Raw genomic sequence first — 18,329 nt, 5'->3', positions numbered from 1 at the left:
AAAAAAAAAAAAAAAAAAAAAAAAAGGCCACAAATGGTCTTTTGACATTTTCCTATAGAAAATGTCAAAAACAAATTGACAAAGAAAACAATTGCACAGGTAAACCTTTTCTTCAATAATTACAGATCATAGGACATCGGCAGGAAGATGGCAGCCTGTCAAATGTGAACACAGATTAATTTTCCCAAAAGATTTGCTAATTCTCTATCTCTAACGGCAAACTTATTGCAGGTAACCTGCAATAACTCCACAAATCTGTGGACATACAGTTGGTTTCCCACCCAAAATTTCCACCTACCCTTATCTGTGATATAGGGCCAAACACACACACACACACACTGTTCAGTCTGGACAGCAAATGTCTTTCCCATTCTACTTTATTTTAATTGACCAGCCTCTAGAGTCCAGCCCATCCAGCTGCTATAAGGCATGTGGCAGGGTGATATTGCACAAACTGTTGACACTCCAGCCAAATGGCTAATGTCAGGATCCAGATTATATATACACATATATAAAATCACAACTGATATATATATGCATGCAGTCAACTACTCAGTCATAAAACACCTAGATAACAACTCAATAATAAGAGGTCAGTACAAACATTCGATATAGGCACACCATTATTTGACCATTTTCAGCACAATAATATTAAGTAGAAGGAGGCAGTAACTAGGTTACAGATAATGCTGATAGAAATTAAAGGAGTGATGAGAGAGCACTTTCTTTTTTTTTAAACAAAAAGCAAAGCTTAGTGCCAGAACCTACTACCACAAACAAACACTACTACAGTTATTACTGAAGGAGCAAGGAGTACTTCAGTTTCTGTAAGTGGCATAAATGAAATCCTGAACTAGAAGACATTAAAATATATTGTTTAACATCCAGCTTATTTTCTTCAGAGAAATTGTCATCAGTATAATCTCTCTGTGGGTAATTATATTTAATAACTTCACGGAAGAGGCAGAAGTAACGATATTCATGCCATTTTCAAGAGTATAAACAATATGTGAAATGGATACAGACAGGATATGAAATTGTGTAAGACTTGGTTTACTCTGAGTATACCACAATAAGGTACAGTATTTTAATACATGAAGGGTTCTAGGAATAGCCAAGAAATAAAACTAAGCTGTAAGACCTGACCCAGCTAGAATAGATCTTTATAAGGATCACTGTTCTGAGATTTAAATGTAAAACACTGAAGTGAGTACTCATACTGTTGCATACCACTGAGTCCAGTTTGAGCAGTCTTGTGACCACAAGTGTCCCAGTTATGGCCAACGAGTATTCTTTTGTATATCTTGGACTATACTGGCTTCGGCATCATTCTTTCAGTGGCTTCTCATTAGTTCATACAGATTAGGGTAGTAAAGTAGTTTTACCTAAGCAATGACTATACCCTGACATGTAAGCCACAAACAGCAGGTGGGGTAAAAAGCAAAAGAGAAATGGAGAAAACAGAGAATAAAAGAGGAAGGGAAGTATTAATAGTTATGTCTCGCATTGTTTCATAGTGTCACCTAAAGCCACCGGTAACCTTATTTTATAAATATATTTTAAATGTGTTACTTTAGAGAAATTGTCTTTCATGATGGTGATATTTTGTTTGGTTAGGATGTGCAATAGAGTTATTCTACCATATATGGCAAACAGTTAAAAGCTGATTATAAGGAATCCTGGACGTGAACAACTTTGTACATTTAGTTCCTAGTCCATTTGTCATCACTTTTTATTTGCTTTTCTGGGAAAAGTTAATTTATGTTCAATATAAGGCATGGAAATAGAAATTCAGTTATAATAAAGTAATCTATATTTTTGTGTAGAGACCTTTTCCTCTGTCACATATAGGTGCATTTTTTCATGTATGTCTCACAATATATATATATAGATAGGAATATTTTTGTATATAAGAAACAATGCAGAAGGGTTTAGATTACATGAGAGAAAGAAGGAAAAAAAAATCAGACAAGCTTTTAAAAATTCGATTGAAAAATAAGATGTACAAATAAATATGCAAACTGCATAGAGTCAACATTAAAAAGACATTGGTAATTGTATTAAAGAAAAGAGACAAAGTTGATTAAAAAAAAAAAGTAATGACATTCTTAATGTTTTGCATAATTTATAAAGATATAAAAATATCTCATCAATACAATAAATTGCAGCGAATTAAATTTTCCAAATTGAAATTCATTGAATGATAATTGTTTAATTGCAAACAGTTTGATAAGACTACAGTTGTAAATAATGATTCTTAACATAGGCTCAAAGTGAAGTATTTAGAGCAGGGGGGGGGGGAAATACAGGTGAGTGAATATTAACAGCATATTAACAAGTATTTATTTTATGAAACCATGAAGGATAAAAGGCAAAGCCTGTGTTAGTGGAATTGAAATTCAGAACACAGGTGTATGCAATTAGTTACCGTAAAAAGTGTTTTAATCTACCACTTGCAGATTAATAACTATAATACTTAAAGAATTAATAATGATAATAATGGTTTCACATTTAGGTACAAAGCCAGCAAGTTTGGGCGATGGGAGTAAATCTATTACATCAACCCCCCCCCCCCGTACTCAGCTGGTATTTTATTTTATCAACCCTGAAAAGATGAAAGGCAGAGTTAGCTACAACGGAATTTGAACTCAGAACATAAAGGCAGATGATGAAATGCTGCTCACCATTTTGCCAGCTTGCCATCTTAAAAACATGATAAATAATAATAGTTTCTTCTAGAGGCACAAGCCCTGTAATTTTAGAGGCAGGGCTAGTCAATTACAGTGCCCTTAATGCTTGACTGGTGCATATTTTATAGACCCCACAGGATAAAAGGCAAAACATCAACCAACACACTAATGGTTCTGCCAGTTTGCCAACTTAATAATAATTATTACTTCTAATATAGACACATGGTCAGGAATTTGTGGGGGGAAGGGGGAAAGTGGAAGGTTAATCAATTAAACCAACCCAGTACTTTACTGGTACTTTATTTTATTAACCTCCAGCAAGATGAAAGGCAAAGTTGATCTTGGGGGATTTGAATTCAAAACATTAATTATTGGTGTCAGATTCTGGCACAACGCCATTAATTTCAGGGGACAGGGGTGGAGGGCGAAGTCAGTTGCATTGACCCCCAGGGCTCAACCGGTCCTTATTTTAATCGACACCAAAAGGATGAAAGGCAAAGTCAACCTTGGCAAAATTTTAATGCAGACTGTAAAGATTGATGAAATACCGCCAACCATTTTTTGCCCAGCATAACAATGGTTTTGCCAGCTTGTTGCCTTATGAAGCATAGGAATTATTTTTTACAAAAAGTGCAAGACCTCAAATTTGAGGAGGGGGTAAGTCGATTACATTGACCCCAGAACTCAACTGGTACTTATCTTATCGATCCAAAAAGGCAAAGTTGATCTCAGTGGAATTTGAATTTAGGACATAAAAACGGACAAAATACCGCTGTTTTGTCCAGCGTGTTAATGATTCTGGTAGCTTGCCGCTTTAAAAAGCATAGCAATTATTAATAATTTTTACAAGAAGCATCAGACCACAAATATGGGGAGTGGAGGATAAAGTCAATGATATGGGCACCAGTACAAGAGGTGAGTCTTTTACTGACATCAGAACAATAGATGAGGTCCAACACCTGTAAGATTTGAACTCTAAAAGTAAATGGACACAACTAAATACAAGGCATTTTGCTGATTCTGCTATCCACACACCTTAATAAGAATATCAGAATGTAAAATTTTTCCCCAAATTTAACCTAAGACGAATTTAAGTTAATGACAAGTAAAATTTTGTTGTGAAGAAAAGAAAAAAATTCTCAGAGCAGTTTGCAAATAAAATTGCCTTTTATTCATCATCATCATCATCATCATCGCTGGCAAGCTGCACCCGTCTCCATTTGTTTGTTTCCACAAAGTTTGTGCAGCCGGATACTCTTCCGAACACCAACCATTTTACAGGTGCTTTTTATGTGGCACCAGCACGTGTGCTTTCTGGAAGTGCCTGAGCGTTAAAAATAATTACCAAAATGCAGACAGTAATTTTTTGTGTAGAGAATTTGACCAAAAGCATTCTTAGAATGAAGCATAAAAGGACAGACAATATGTACGTGTGTGAGTGTGTTCCTTTGTGTTTGTCCCCTACCACCAATTGACAACTTGTGCTGGTGTGCTTATGATCCGGAGGTGACCAATAGAATAATTAGCAGGCAGAAAGATAAAAAATGAGCTCAGATTTTATGTGGTGATGGAGTACATGTGGTATCTTGCATGGCAAATCTAGGACAGGGAGGTGGGGATATCTCCTGAGACTTGGGACAAATCTCATCCATGTAAGTAATACTTAAGAGTGTTTCTTTTGCAATCCCAGAAAATACTAAAATCTAGAAATCAAAATATTTTTTTTTTATCAATAATTACTAAGCAAATAAAAATTAGCTCCACCAACTCCAGTTTTAAAGATAATGCGTTCATGACCCGGGTCTAATCAACATGTCACATACCAGGTAAGCTATGGATTTATAGGAAAAAAACAAACAAAAAAACAAAATCATTTATACATAAAATAAAATGCAACAGAAATTCATCAATCCATTAATACTTCATGCACACATACAGACATACAGCATAACACAGTTTTGAAAGATATTGGTGACTGCTATAATAGTTATTGGTAGCTACAGAAGTGATAGAAGATATTGGTAGTTATAGTAACTATTAATGGCTATGGTAGTTATTAGTGTGAAATACATACACGGAAATATTACGTTTTGTTTTCAAGTGTTAAATCTTTTCCTGATTATAATAAATAGAATGTGCGGTGGGTGTATATCTAACATAGCTTTATTAATCAATGTAGAGTAGCATTTGATCCGAAAGCAACTCTTACCTTACCCACCAGCTATTTCTAAGTTTAGGCTAATTCCTACCGCTAAGGTATTAATGAGTACTTTCTTGAAATAAACATTTATTTCATTATAATACAAGATTGAAACATTTACAAACAATATTCTTGGAAAGTTTATTTTGGATTGGCCACCAAAAATTAACATAGAGTGTGGGGAAACAATAATTATTAGATTTGTTAATCCATCTTTTCAATTACTACATGCAAAGAGTTGGATCCAAGACAGAGACATACATACAAACATACATACATACATACAACTGACTGGCATAGAAAATAAGAAATAAATGAACAAGTGAAGTTTCACATACTTATGTTGAAGACAAAGTGTCTTCTTCCCAAAAGTTGGAATAAATAGTACAAGGTATAATTAGATTTGGTGTTTAAGAGTCAACATTTATGGGTTTTTTTTTTACCCCAAAATTAAAGACAGCACTAATACAACTACACCACTGACTTTTTAAACATTTTAAAAAAAATTATCAAATAAAGATAGTAGAGATAAAAAAAAAATAAAGGTGCTTATAAATGAGGATATAATAACTAAAATATAAAACTAAAAAGAAAAATGAACAAAACAAAAATTAAACTGGAAAAATGTACATTATTTGAAAAAGGCTATCTTATCATCATTGCAGTGAAACATGCTGCTTGGTTTGTAGATTAAACCAAGTTAAGAAATGATAGAAGGACTTTAGAGTGGACAACTGGAAGGCAATACAGAAACAGGTTTTGTCTTGAATAATATGAACGGAAAGAAAAAAAAAGTTGCCTATTGAATGAATGTGAGCAGACAATTAAAAAAAATAAATATATATGAAAACATTCAGATCACTGAACACACATTACAAGCAGAGATTAATAAATTTGGCGATAAGGGAGTTATAAAAAAAAAAAAAAGTAAATAAATGAAACTATAATAACAGTAAAATAAAATAATAATAATGATAAATAATAATAAAAAAGACTACATATGACAGATCATATCATTATTGCTGAGCAACAGAATGGCACTAGGTTTGCAAAATATCTCAATTTTTTTCAGACGAGAAATTGAGAGAATTTACCTTAAAAGCTGTATTTTGCCGGTCATTTTGTCCTTTCCCATGGCAATGGACAGGTGTCTGGTAATAAATTTGGTATAAATCTATTCGGGTTTTCAATACTTCATTAAAAGGCTTTAGAACTTAATTAGACAACATTTCAGTGAAAAGGAGTATTTAGATTAGAGAGAGAGAGAAAGAGATAGATAGATAGATAGAGAGGAGATAGGAAGAAAGAGGAGAGATAGAAATAGAAAATAGATATTTATATAGATAAACAGACTTTGAGAATGAAAGGGTTGAGTTAGAGAGAGAGAGAGAGAGGTCAAATAGGTGAGTGAATGGTTTGAACAGTTGAGTGTTAAGAGCTGGAGATATTCAACTGTCTTTGGTAAAAAGGTTTGCTGCTGTTTTACAGCTACAGGTGACAAACTTATTTCAACTTATCAACACATATTACAGAAATAACTTTTTAACTTTAAAAGAGAGTTTGGTGGAGAGTAGGCAGGAGGGGTGGGGGCAGGAAATGAAAAAAAATAATAATTTGTTTTAAATAACGAAAAGCCCAAAACATAAAAAAAAAAAATTATCTTAAGTTTTGATGTAATAAATAAATAAATAAATAAATAATAAACAGAAAAAAAATTTCAGTTAAAAAAAATACAACAAATAACAAAGAAAAATGTCATATCAGTTGAGAGAAAAGGTCCTAAAAAGATGAGGCTATTCAACTCCATGAGTAAGATTTAAGATTAAGAGGCCAGGTGACATATTTGGAATTTTAAATAATTATAACTCTCCCGGAGCCACAAACCATTTACAAGGTTTAGATGAACGAGGCCAAAGAAGAGAGGAAAACCAATTAAATCAATTCCAATACTTGACAGGAATTGAACTTAAAATATGATGAAGTGTTTTGTCTGATGCTCTACCAATTCAGACATCAACTGCCTTAAAGTTAGGAGTAAAAGGAGCAGGAAAATGAGATCATGGCATTCATGCCTTCTCTAAGCAATAGGAATGGTTTTGTGTGAGGAGGGTGCAGTCGAGAAGATTAACCTCTGTACCTGATTAGTACTTATTTAATCCTTTGGAAGGATCTGAACCTGGTGGGACTTGAACAATGAAGATAAAGTTACATTAATTAAACAGCACAAGGCATTTTGTCTGATGCTCCACCAATTCTGCCAATTCACTAGTTACAATAATTTCTTAGAAAATTATCAGTTGCTGTCATGAAGTAGACAACTATGTTGTCTATATAAAGATATTTATAATTGGAAGATTGTGCCAGCAACTTCTGTACAATATTACTTGCAATAACAAAACTTTATTTTAACAAAAACCTTAGTATTTTGTTTTAACACTAGTATATTACTAGTATATATTTATTGTTCTCTTTGAAAGCTGGATCTTAATCTCAGTGTAGCAATATGCAAACTCCAAGACACAATAAAGCTTTCCATTTTCTGGCCTATAATGGTAGGACAGATAATGCGATATGATGCATTTTCAAAGACTATTAATTAGCAAGACATCCAGAGTTGAGAAATCAGGTCACAGAAAGCCTTTAACTAACAACAACAATATCAATAATAAAAAGCTGACTCAATTGATATGATACCAGCCAATGATTTTAAAGGATGGGGAGCTGAAATCTTACCACAAAATACCACAGACGCATTGGCAAACAAACCTTCAATGGCTCATTTTATAAATAGGTTCCTGAGGAGATAAAAAAATTGGGGCCACTCTCTTTTGCTTGCAGCACTTGGCTTACATGCTTACCAAAGGTTAGGAGAATCACCTATTTTTGAAGACAAATGCACACGTTGTGTCTACAACAACTCCAAGGATTCAAAATAATTGCTGAATAGCGAAGAATGATAATTTAACCCTTGTATATTGGCACAGAATACAGAAGAGTGGAGTGGATAGTGTAAGTAATTATCAAGTATAGATATCTGAGAAAGTAGACAGTATCTAATGAAACAATACATAGTAGGTACCTGTAGAGTAAGCTATTCCAGTGTAGGTACAATTTACAGCATGTATTAAGGTGGCATTTAGAGAAAAGAGTATTTGGAAACAAACTCAAAAGTAAGCTATACATTAAACAGATTTGGAAAAAAAAAAAAAAAAAAAAGAATCATAATTCCCTCAAATACATGATTAAGCACACAAAAATAAACACTAAATTACAATACAGGTCGTAGACCCTTCAAAGTATATGTGTAATTAAATTAGTGAGAAAGAAGATACAGATGTCTTTTACAATGTGTTAAGTAAAATCAAGTTGCAGTATGTTCCACCAACATTCACTGTCACAACACCTTTACACAACCAGCTGTCAAAACATATACACAGATTCAAGAGAAATACACACACAAACATTTGACAATTTGAATCACTCACCTCATTTGTTTCCATTGCCACTCCCAAAACTTTTGGATATATAAAACAACCCAAGCACTTTACATCTCAAACAACATGCCTCCTTACTCTCTCTCTCTCTCTCTATTTATTTGTCATGTCTGGAGGAAGGGACCGTGACTAGGACCTGTGTAGGTCTGCTGAGAACTGGTAATTAACATTCTTCTTCAACTGCTGCAAGTTGAACATGTGCAAAGAGGGAACACCAGATGACAAAATATTTGGGGAAAAGAAGGCCTGAACCAAACAGTTGGTGAAGGGCCAAAAATAGGGAACACGATATGAGTAAAGAACAGAGATAAATAAAGAAGTGCCTGAGTGGAAATATTGCATGAGACCAGTCAGCACTGAAGAGCAGAGGACAACACTGCAAGAATGGTAGAGATAGAGAGAGGAGGAGGCAGCACACTTACAGGTCAGAGTGAGACTCAGGGAGACTTCATTTTAATCAGTTGCGAAGCCGTTTCCCCCCAGATGTAGTTAAAGTTCTCCACAACAGATCCAGACTGCCATACGATATCTCATACAAAACTTCCCAACAGATTGTGGCGTGTGAACCTAGCTATGACTAAAATCCACTCAAAACCGATACATTAGATGTATTGCTGTCAAACATCCAGTTAGTGAGTTAAGTAACAGGTGTGTTACCATCAAACATCCTATTAGTAAACAAAATGGTGTTGGTGTGTTACCGTCAAACAGCCAGTTACCTGTGTGGTGTGAAATGTGTTACTGTTAAATGTCTAATCAAATCAACTGTGCTGAGTGTTATCCAGTAAGCAAACTATAACATAGTTTTGTTAGAGTAGAGTTACTTGTCAATATTCTTCTATTTGAAACCAAATATCATCTCAAATTATAGCAGTTTCCAGGGTGGCAGGATGCAACATTGGGTAAAGTGTGGCAGGTGAAATAGGTGAAATGAAAGAATTATTATCAAAATTTCTATAGGATAGCCACCTGTTGCTAGAAATGAACAAAATCTGAACTAATTTTAGTGATAAGAGAATATTTACTTAAAAAAAAAAATTCACTTATCATTAAATTGTGAACACTAATCATTGCAATAAAGAGGATGGGGTGGTGGGTTTGGTTTAGAAAATAAAGTGACAGAATACAAATCAGACAAATTGATCATTTCAAGCAGTTTTACATTATAATGTAGATGAGATTAAACATACATCTACTGGATTGGGTGCCAATTCATCCAAGATCTTGTATCTATTGGCAGCAGATAGATCTGTGTAGAATTAAGATTTTCTGTTGAAATACATAACAAAACAGTTGTGATGATTTTTCTCCTCCCACTACAACAGGTGTGACTCTTGTGTCAGCTGCTGTTTTAGCAAGCAGTTGAGTCCTTCGGAGGTAAGTCTCAATTCATTCAAAACAAAGCTAATCAAAGGCCCTGTTTGGGTTTGCAATGTATTGTGTGCTCTCATCACCCTCTTGAGTGTTTAAGCTGGTTGACAATGTAAGTTGGGAGTTCAGTTTGAGCCAGCAGAATCAGGCTCTGCCTCAGCACCAAATAGCTGTTTTCATGTGTGTTTGACTGATGTGATCTTTCTGACTCAGTTCCATATTTATCATGTCAACTAATGTCATCGTCCTAAATATCTTACCTTACTGCTAACCATTTACTGAGCACTTTGTGGGGTATTATTGCCTTAGATTAGATCAATCAAAATGTGTTGCATTCAACAGATGTTTAAATTACACATATTTATATGCAATTTATCTGGAAATATATACAATGCTATATCTTATTCATACTTGAATGTTAAGATCTTGATAGTGCTTGTTACCTTAAGACGTTTGTGTCATGTGTACCTTAAATTTAATATAACACCACAGCTGCCTGTATGTTTCTGTGTGTAGAACAATACAAAATGAATCCAAGAAGGAGGAGTATTTAGTTTAATAACAATCCAACATACTTCTGGTTTCTCTATCATTTATGACAAGTTAGTTAATTAAATGAAATACACACATACCACACACATTTATAAATAAAGCTTGAAATCACAAAAAAACAAACAAACAAAAACAAACAAAAATAAAATGCTTACATATCAAGAGTCAGTTGTCAAAGAAAAATAGATTAGATTAATGACTTCACATGTACCATACCAGTGATTAAGGGTTAATAAGGTTTATTACAAACAAGACAAAAAGAAAATCAACTAAAAATGAATATTGATAAAGTTTAAAAACTTTAAATGTTTACAGTGACAGTGTGGGCACTAAATCTATCATGCGGACAGGCTTCTAGACACAGACATCCACCATAGTTAAAAAAGAAACAGAAACAATCAAATCTGACATGCTTTTCTAACGAGTATCAGTGATGGAGATGCAACGGAGATTTCTTGAGTGTATAAAAACGTGTGAAAGCATGAGGCTTAGTGATTAGGGAGTTGCACTCACAATCACTAGATTGCGGGTTTGATCCCCAGATTGGGTGGCACGTTGTGTTCTTGAGCGAAACACTTCATTTTATGTTGCTCCAGCATACCTAGCCAGAAGGGTGGAGTCATTCAAAGACTAAAATGACGCAAAGCACATTGTGACCAGTGATGTGTAACAACTGATAGTTGGTCAGTCACATGATGACGTGTCATAGACGAGTACTTTGTGCAGGTGGGACTCAACAGTATTAAGTAGATCAGAAATAAATCCTTCTTTAGACAGGACACCAGTTTATTACAGCCAACACTCAAAGAAGATTTTGATACGGATTCCTAAATCACTACACAAAGAAAACAATGTAGATTTTTGTGAGTTTGATCAGGAAGAAGGAAATAACTGAAACGGATTTGATATCATGAAGCACAACACCATATCCTTTGGTTTGTTTTGCTTTTCCTTCACATACAACTCTGGTGCATGTTGAAGACTGGAGATCAAGGTTTTAAACTGACCAAAACAATCTCATACACACACACACAGATATATATATCTATATATATAAAAGTTGTGTCTGGCAGTAATTTTAGGTAAACCAAGCTGTGAGCAATGTTTAATCATTCTTATGTGAACAGTTAAGACACATCAGAATGAAGGCTTAATCAAACATAACTCAGGCATAAAAGATAGCATAAGGATACAAAATAAAAGTTTTGAGGAGATGTAAATACAGCCCTACATCTCTTCTTGTCTTCACTCAATAGGTGACAAACTAATAAAGTTCCAAGTGTTATGGTGATCTAACCAGTACTTCTGTATATTACAACTACACATTAAATATATTCCTTTCAAACACAAGGCTTGAAATTTTGGGGGAGGGGGCTAGTAGATTACATCAACCCCAGTGCTTAACTGGTACTTATTTTATCGACCCTGGAAGGATGAAAGGCAAAGTGGACCTTGGTGAAATTTGAACTCAGAACAAAGCTGGATGAAATGCTGCTAAGCATTTTGCCTGACATGCTAATGATTCTGCCAGTTCGCTGCCTTAACATACACTAAATATATTAACTGATGTTACATGAGCCAACAAAGAATTCTCAATGTGGTTACTAAACCTGCTAAAAACAGTGGCCAAATCACCCTCAAATCATATCCTACTATCTTAAAAATGAACGGACATATTCAATAACGAAGACTAAAAAAAAAAAAAAAAAAAAAGACTTGATGGTTATGGTTGGAACAACTCTGATTACAGGCCTGGGGTTAAGCAACAACAATATATTCCTAGTGTATCTATGAAACATTCTTACATTTCACATAGATCCTGCTTCATGTGTGTGCATCTTTCACACAGATGTGCAGCCTTCAGCACTAATGGGATATCGGTAAGTCAGTCAAAAGATTAACAAATTGTAACAAAACACTAGCACTGCTCTTCTTAATTCGTCACTAGGATTTAATCTTCAATGTTCAAGTTGGTTTATTTGCAAACAGAGGCATCATATAATGTATCAACATGCATTGTTGAATTAAAAGCTTCTCTTGAATAGGAGGAATGCCTGTAAGTGTGGGCGAGTGAAATTTGCTAAGTGGGTGCAAACCCAGTTTTCCAGGAAGATGTTCAAAGCACTTTCACAACCCCTGCCTAAATGTTAGCGGGTGTGCTTGGACCCACTTCACCCTCTGTTCCTGAGCCTGTGGGAATAGCAGTTGCAAACCTGACTTGTTCTAAATATACAACATGGTAATTATGTTTAGTGATAGTTTAACACAGCAAGTTATATAAGCTTAGGTAATTCCAACAACATATTCAAAACTGGAAATGGCTGACTGCATAAAGCATTGCTTTACTACTGACTGAGGATTTGAAGAACTGAAGAAATGCAAGGATGTATTAAGATCACGACACGCATACACAAGTAGCAGTTGAACAAGTTAGAAAAAGTGAGATAACCAACTGTGGATGTTTGGCAATTTATAGAGGCTGAGACCATATTTTGTTACATGATTGATAGAACCAAATTTATCTTGAGATACAAAAACACATGCACATGTGAACATGTATACACACACACACACGACCCCAAAATTTCTAAGTGAAAAGAAGAGGTTAATAACCACCCCAACCACCCCTCCCCAACAAACAAAAATACAAATCAAAAGATAGACATTTATCTGAAGGCATGCTCTATAAACAGTATGACATTTGGCTCTGCATTACGTGTGTGTGTGAATGTGTATATATGTATGTATATATGTATATATATATATATATATGCATGTATGTACGTACACATACTCACACTGGCATGGACTGAACCAACCAATCTACAGTCATTATATAATTTAACTGACATGTAAATACAGAGAATTGGATGTTGTCTAACTTCACTGACTTGTTTTACTTGGTGTGTGTGAAGAGAAGAAAGAAAGAACAAATGAATGAATGTGTATGAGAGAGAGAGAGAGAGAGAGAGAGAAAGAAAGAGAAACTCCGCCTTCCCAAGGAAGTGGTGATGACTAGTGAAGAAGAAATCAGTACAGATATTGTGAAAGGGATGGAAGAGATAACACAACCAGTGAAACTAGAATGGACAGGAAGTTAAGACAAATTAAAGAAAGAAAGAAAAAAAAAATTCAAACAAAACAAAAATATCTTTAAAATCATAATACCAAATAAGAAGGTAATATGAAACACACAAGAAGGATTAAATAAAAAAAAATTAAAATAAAATCGATTAGTAAAAATATTTCCAAATAAATGCTGTCTTTGCTTCTTGTTTTATTCTTGTATCATTTAAATTGCTAAAATTTAGAGGGGGCAGAAGGTATTAAGTAGAGAAAAAAAAAATGACAACAGCAACCAGAAGTAAAATGCAAACCAACCTTTTGAAGTTCATCAAGCTCATTAGAACAACTGCCACCACTCATAGCTTCTTCTTCTTCTAATGTTCGTTCATCATCATAGCCTTCATGCTTCATCATATCGCGAGTAGGAGCAAAATCTTGGTCCCGGTTGTCTAAGAAAGTGGGAGGGATTGGATAAAGAAAAAGATATATATTATGAAATCATCAACTATATGACAACACATGAAGACAAGAGTGAATTAAAATGAAGATATTCTGGGATCCCTAGTATTGGTGGTGGAAGTTTAGCTTCAACTTTTCATGATGTGAACTAGATGAGAAAATAATCTTGGAACTGGACAAACAACAGATCTGTCTATATGAGGTAACATTAAAAAAGCTACTGCCCATTCCTGAAGGCAATGCGAACAGAAGCATGTAAAATTCAGTGTCTGGCCAAAGTACACCACAAAACAGCAACTGTGGTGGTTTGAGCACAAAAAGAATTTCTGATTCAGTAGTTTAATATTACATCCAGTCAATTATATCATCTGTAAAGACTGTAAATAAGGTGGGAGAGGAGGAAGGTGTTCATTGTTTTCCATTATTAAACTTCATTACACGTTAACCAAAGTGATGTTGCATACAAGATTTATTACCTTTTATATACAATCACTACTATCATAGAAGAGACATATCTCCTCTCCATTCAATAGATCCTCGGATTGACTTAAAAACTGCAAATTATAAAGTGAAAGTGCAAGTGTGTGAGTACAACATTAACACTTTAGCATTTAAACCAACCACATCCAGCCAATATATTCTACTGGTTTTATATTTAAATTGGTCATATCTAGCTTCTCACATATACCCTACATTGACATTCTAAAAATAAACAATGACTGAAACCTCAAAGCTATGAGATTATGCATGATTAATTAAAAACAATGTGGATAGATAAGCATTACAGAGTAATCTGAATGCGAAAGGGTTAAACAATGTAAATTAAGGAAGTTGATGGTTCAAGTGACATCATTAATGTCTTCTGTTTTGGTCAACAGGTTCTGTTTCTCTTAAATTAGTTGACTGTATACCAATCATACCTGTTGATATCCTCTTCATTCTCTCTTCCTCACCCCATCTCCCCTTTATCTTAACTTAAAGCTACATCGACTTGGAACCCTTTTTGTAAATGTTTTCTGCCAACCAGAAACTTGTAACAATTTAAACCAAACATCACATTTCCCAATCATCTCTCTTTCCTAGTCTAGGAAAACCCATTATTAACATAAAAAAAACAAAGAAACTTGCTCAATAACACTGCTGCAAAGATAATAAGCTATGGAAAAAAAAGATCTATCAATATAGACAACAAGCTGCCATATTAAGACAATGAAACAACAGATTTTTTTTTTTTACTAACATACCCTTAGAAATATCATTGGTAACTAGTTGTAACTAGTTCTTCCCAGAAAGGGAATGACAAATGTTAGTTCTGAAGTCAACTAAGCTAATCTTGAATTAACAGCAAAGATGAAATATCTACAGAAACTATAAGCATTCGGAAGTACATCGTTACTTATTCCACTTACCAGAAGACAGGCAGAGTTGGTCAAGCTTCAGGATGGATGAGAGAAAAGTTAATTACATCCGCAATGATTAGCATGTAACATTAAAGGGTGATGTAGCAACAGACAAGGACAAAAGATACCATGCAGTGGTCAAGTTTGTTTTGTTTTAAAAGTTTGTGGTGACTGAAAGAAATTGGATTACTGTCTTACACAAAGGCCAACAACATTACAGTGTATCACATTAAGAGGAACAAAATTAGTTAGGAATCATTGAATAAAACCAGGACATTAAAAAAAAAAGCACCAACGAAAACATCTGTTCAGTTATTTCTTATACTTCAATGTATAACAAAATAGGAACTAATGGGGTTATGGATAGGCGTGGGTGCAACTAAGTGTAGTCTATAGATGGGAGAGTGGTGCACAAGAGTGCAGGGAACAGATGGTGGCACCCCAACTGTCTCTGGAACTACATATGACAAGAGAATAGTTAAGCTTTGCTCAATGGGTAGAGATAATTCAATGAGATCACCAAACAAGTAATAAAGAATAACTGATAGGTTAGCTTAAAGGTTTAAATGAGAGAGGTTCTGTCTTAAATGAAAAACAGAATAAAGACCAGATATTAAGACCAATAACAGTTTTCGACTGAGACACAAGGCTAACAATTTTGAGCAGAGGGGAGGTGTTAGTTGATACCAATGCCTAGTATTTAGCCAATACTTTATTTTATCGACCCCTATGAACTGAAAATGTAAAGAACTGGAACAAATACAGCAAGGCATTTTGTATTCTACCAGCTCACCTCCTTTACTAAACCTACAATAATGGAACAGATTGGATATTAAACTTACAATAATTATAGACAAACGTGAAATGTAAACAAACTTTGTGAAGCATTTCATCTAAATAATCATTTTCTTTGTAAAAAATGTTTTTAAAATGGCAACCAAGTGAAATCAGCTCCGGTCAAGGTACAAATATGTTAAAGAATACTTAACTGAGTCTTGGGAACAAAATCTACCATTCAAAGTGAAAAACACCAGAAGAGAACACATCAAATCACAAACCAATGATCAGCCTGTTAGAAATCGCAGCCAAACCGCCCTCAAATCACAAAACCGCTTTAACAAAGTTTAACAAAGGAAGGACATTGTGAACAAGTTGGTTGTAGATGGGGGGGGGGGGACAAAAAAACAAAACAAAAAACATTAAGGCCACCTTTGAACAGAAGTCTTATTCAACCAGAGATCACTTGAGACTAAACAATACGTATTTCATTGGTACAAAAATGCACATTCTTTAGGTAAATTGTGAAGTCAGATGGAATTACAACAGAATCTTATATCACACATCACATACATTGGACAATTATTTCGAGAAGTCGAAATATACGAGAGGATCTGGAAACAGCATCAGTCTATCACCAGTCTCTTACGCACACACATGTTCGCACGTCCACCCCAAAGAGGTACCAGGCGAAAGCAAAACGAAACAAACAAAAATATACCTAACATAGGGGTACTGAAAAAAAGCCGTAGCTCCAAACTAGACCCAGCTATATAAACCATAAACAGAGACAATGTCATGTGCAGTACAATGCTATATAACGCTTCATTGATAAGAACCACGAATATTTACTAGGCTGGATACCACGAAGCGACATGGGTCAACCTGGCCTGTAGGAAACAGCAGCAAAATCTCAAACTGTCTTAAAAACAAATCTTAAATACTATTTGAATAGAACGGTTGGTTGGTCATGATTGGAATGCCTTTAAGCATAGCTCTGATGGATTGGTAACGATCTGGGACTAATTAAACAACACCGTACTACATCACACAACGATACAATACACCAGTGAATGAGGAAGCAATTTATACGGGGTTACTCGACTCGGTAGAAAACAGACCACGATTGGAACGCATCAGATCAGAGGTTTACTCGGCCAGCGTTGACGTGGAGCTAAACAACTCCTAGATTATACCCCAAATAATATCTTCAATGTATCGTCAAACCATAAGAATATGCGGTTCTTTATAACTACAACAGGATATAGTAAGACTCCACAAGAAATCAAGGATTCCTAAAGATTGAAGAAACAGGGAGGGCAATCGGTTAGCTGGAGTGTATGTGTGTGTGTGTGTAAAAACTACTGGAATAGATGGTAACTAACCGGATTAATGATCTATAAGGGTTTCAGAGAGATTTGACAACTATTTCTAGCAGGTCGAGCGACCACATAGAGCTCCCTATTGTTGTTGAAGAACGAAGGGTTTAGTTAATAACAGTCAACAAAACGTACTTTGTATTGGCCCTTATTAAAGATAAAAACATTCTTGTGCAGTTCTTGTCTGATTTTTAACAGGAAAAGAATACAAGGGAAAGAGGGTGGCGGTGATAAGTTAAGGAACAGACTTGCTTAATTAATACCACTGGCGAGCTATTATTCATATCCCCACTTGTATTCTTCTGCATTTTAAACACCAGCTCCCTCTTCTCATACATTTAATTTTTGTGTTAGTTTCCTTCACACAAAAGATCGGTGCCGTCATTCCGTTCCATCAATCACACATTGTGCAGAGTCGCCGCAAAACAAAGAAGCCCCAATGTTGACATTGTATACAAACTGAATAGTGTACGTTCGTTCTGCGAGAGTGTACATGTTGTCTTTGTGTGCGGGAGCAAAAGAGAAATAACAAACACCTTTCAACCGCCACCCCACCCACCTATACAAAAACCAACACACACACATAAATATACACAGGCATATACATACATACATACATGCAGGCATACACACAGCATTGTTGTTTAAAATATCAGCTTCCCGAGCTCCATCAGAATCAGCCAAAGTAATTCGATAATTTATAACAGAACAAGTATTCCCTCTCTCTCATCAAAAACAAGCAATAGGAAAGCAAATATTCCAAAATGCAATGGAATTCTCACGACTGCTGTTTTACAGAAAGACCAGCGCCGATGTTTTAACAATAACACAAGAGCAGGGTAAACCAGATAGAGTCGAATTAAACATTCCTAACACGCACACGCACATACTATATATATATATATATATATATATATATATATATATATATATATACACAC

General features: G+C 34.8%; 1 protein-coding gene across 6 annotated transcripts in view; it reads right to left on the bottom strand.

Moving 5' to 3' along the window:
- Positions 1-18,329, bottom strand: part of LOC106881566 (mesoderm induction early response protein 3) — a 42,463-nt gene that overhangs the window by 20,888 nt on the left and 3,246 nt on the right. For 4 of the 6 annotated variants that reach the window (XM_052972499.1, XM_052972496.1, XM_052972495.1 and 1 more), the window contains exons 3-4: positions 13,689-13,822; positions 5,985-6,041 (exon numbers count right to left, since the gene is read on the bottom strand). In XM_052972499.1, the coding sequence (XP_052828459.1) occupies positions 5,985-6,041; positions 13,689-13,822 (191 nt within the window). The remainder of the gene's footprint in view (positions 1-5,984; positions 6,042-13,688; positions 13,823-18,329) is intronic. The other 2 variants (XM_014932021.2, XM_052972497.1) reach the window with 1 other exon arrangement.

This window comes from Octopus bimaculoides, chromosome 13, assembly GCF_001194135.2.
Source record: "Octopus bimaculoides isolate UCB-OBI-ISO-001 chromosome 13, ASM119413v2, whole genome shotgun sequence".
Lineage (NCBI taxonomy): Eukaryota > Metazoa > Mollusca > Cephalopoda > Octopoda > Octopodidae > Octopus > Octopus bimaculoides.
The sequence above is the reverse complement of the archived record's forward strand: the minus strand, read 5'-3'. Positions and strand labels throughout refer to the sequence as shown.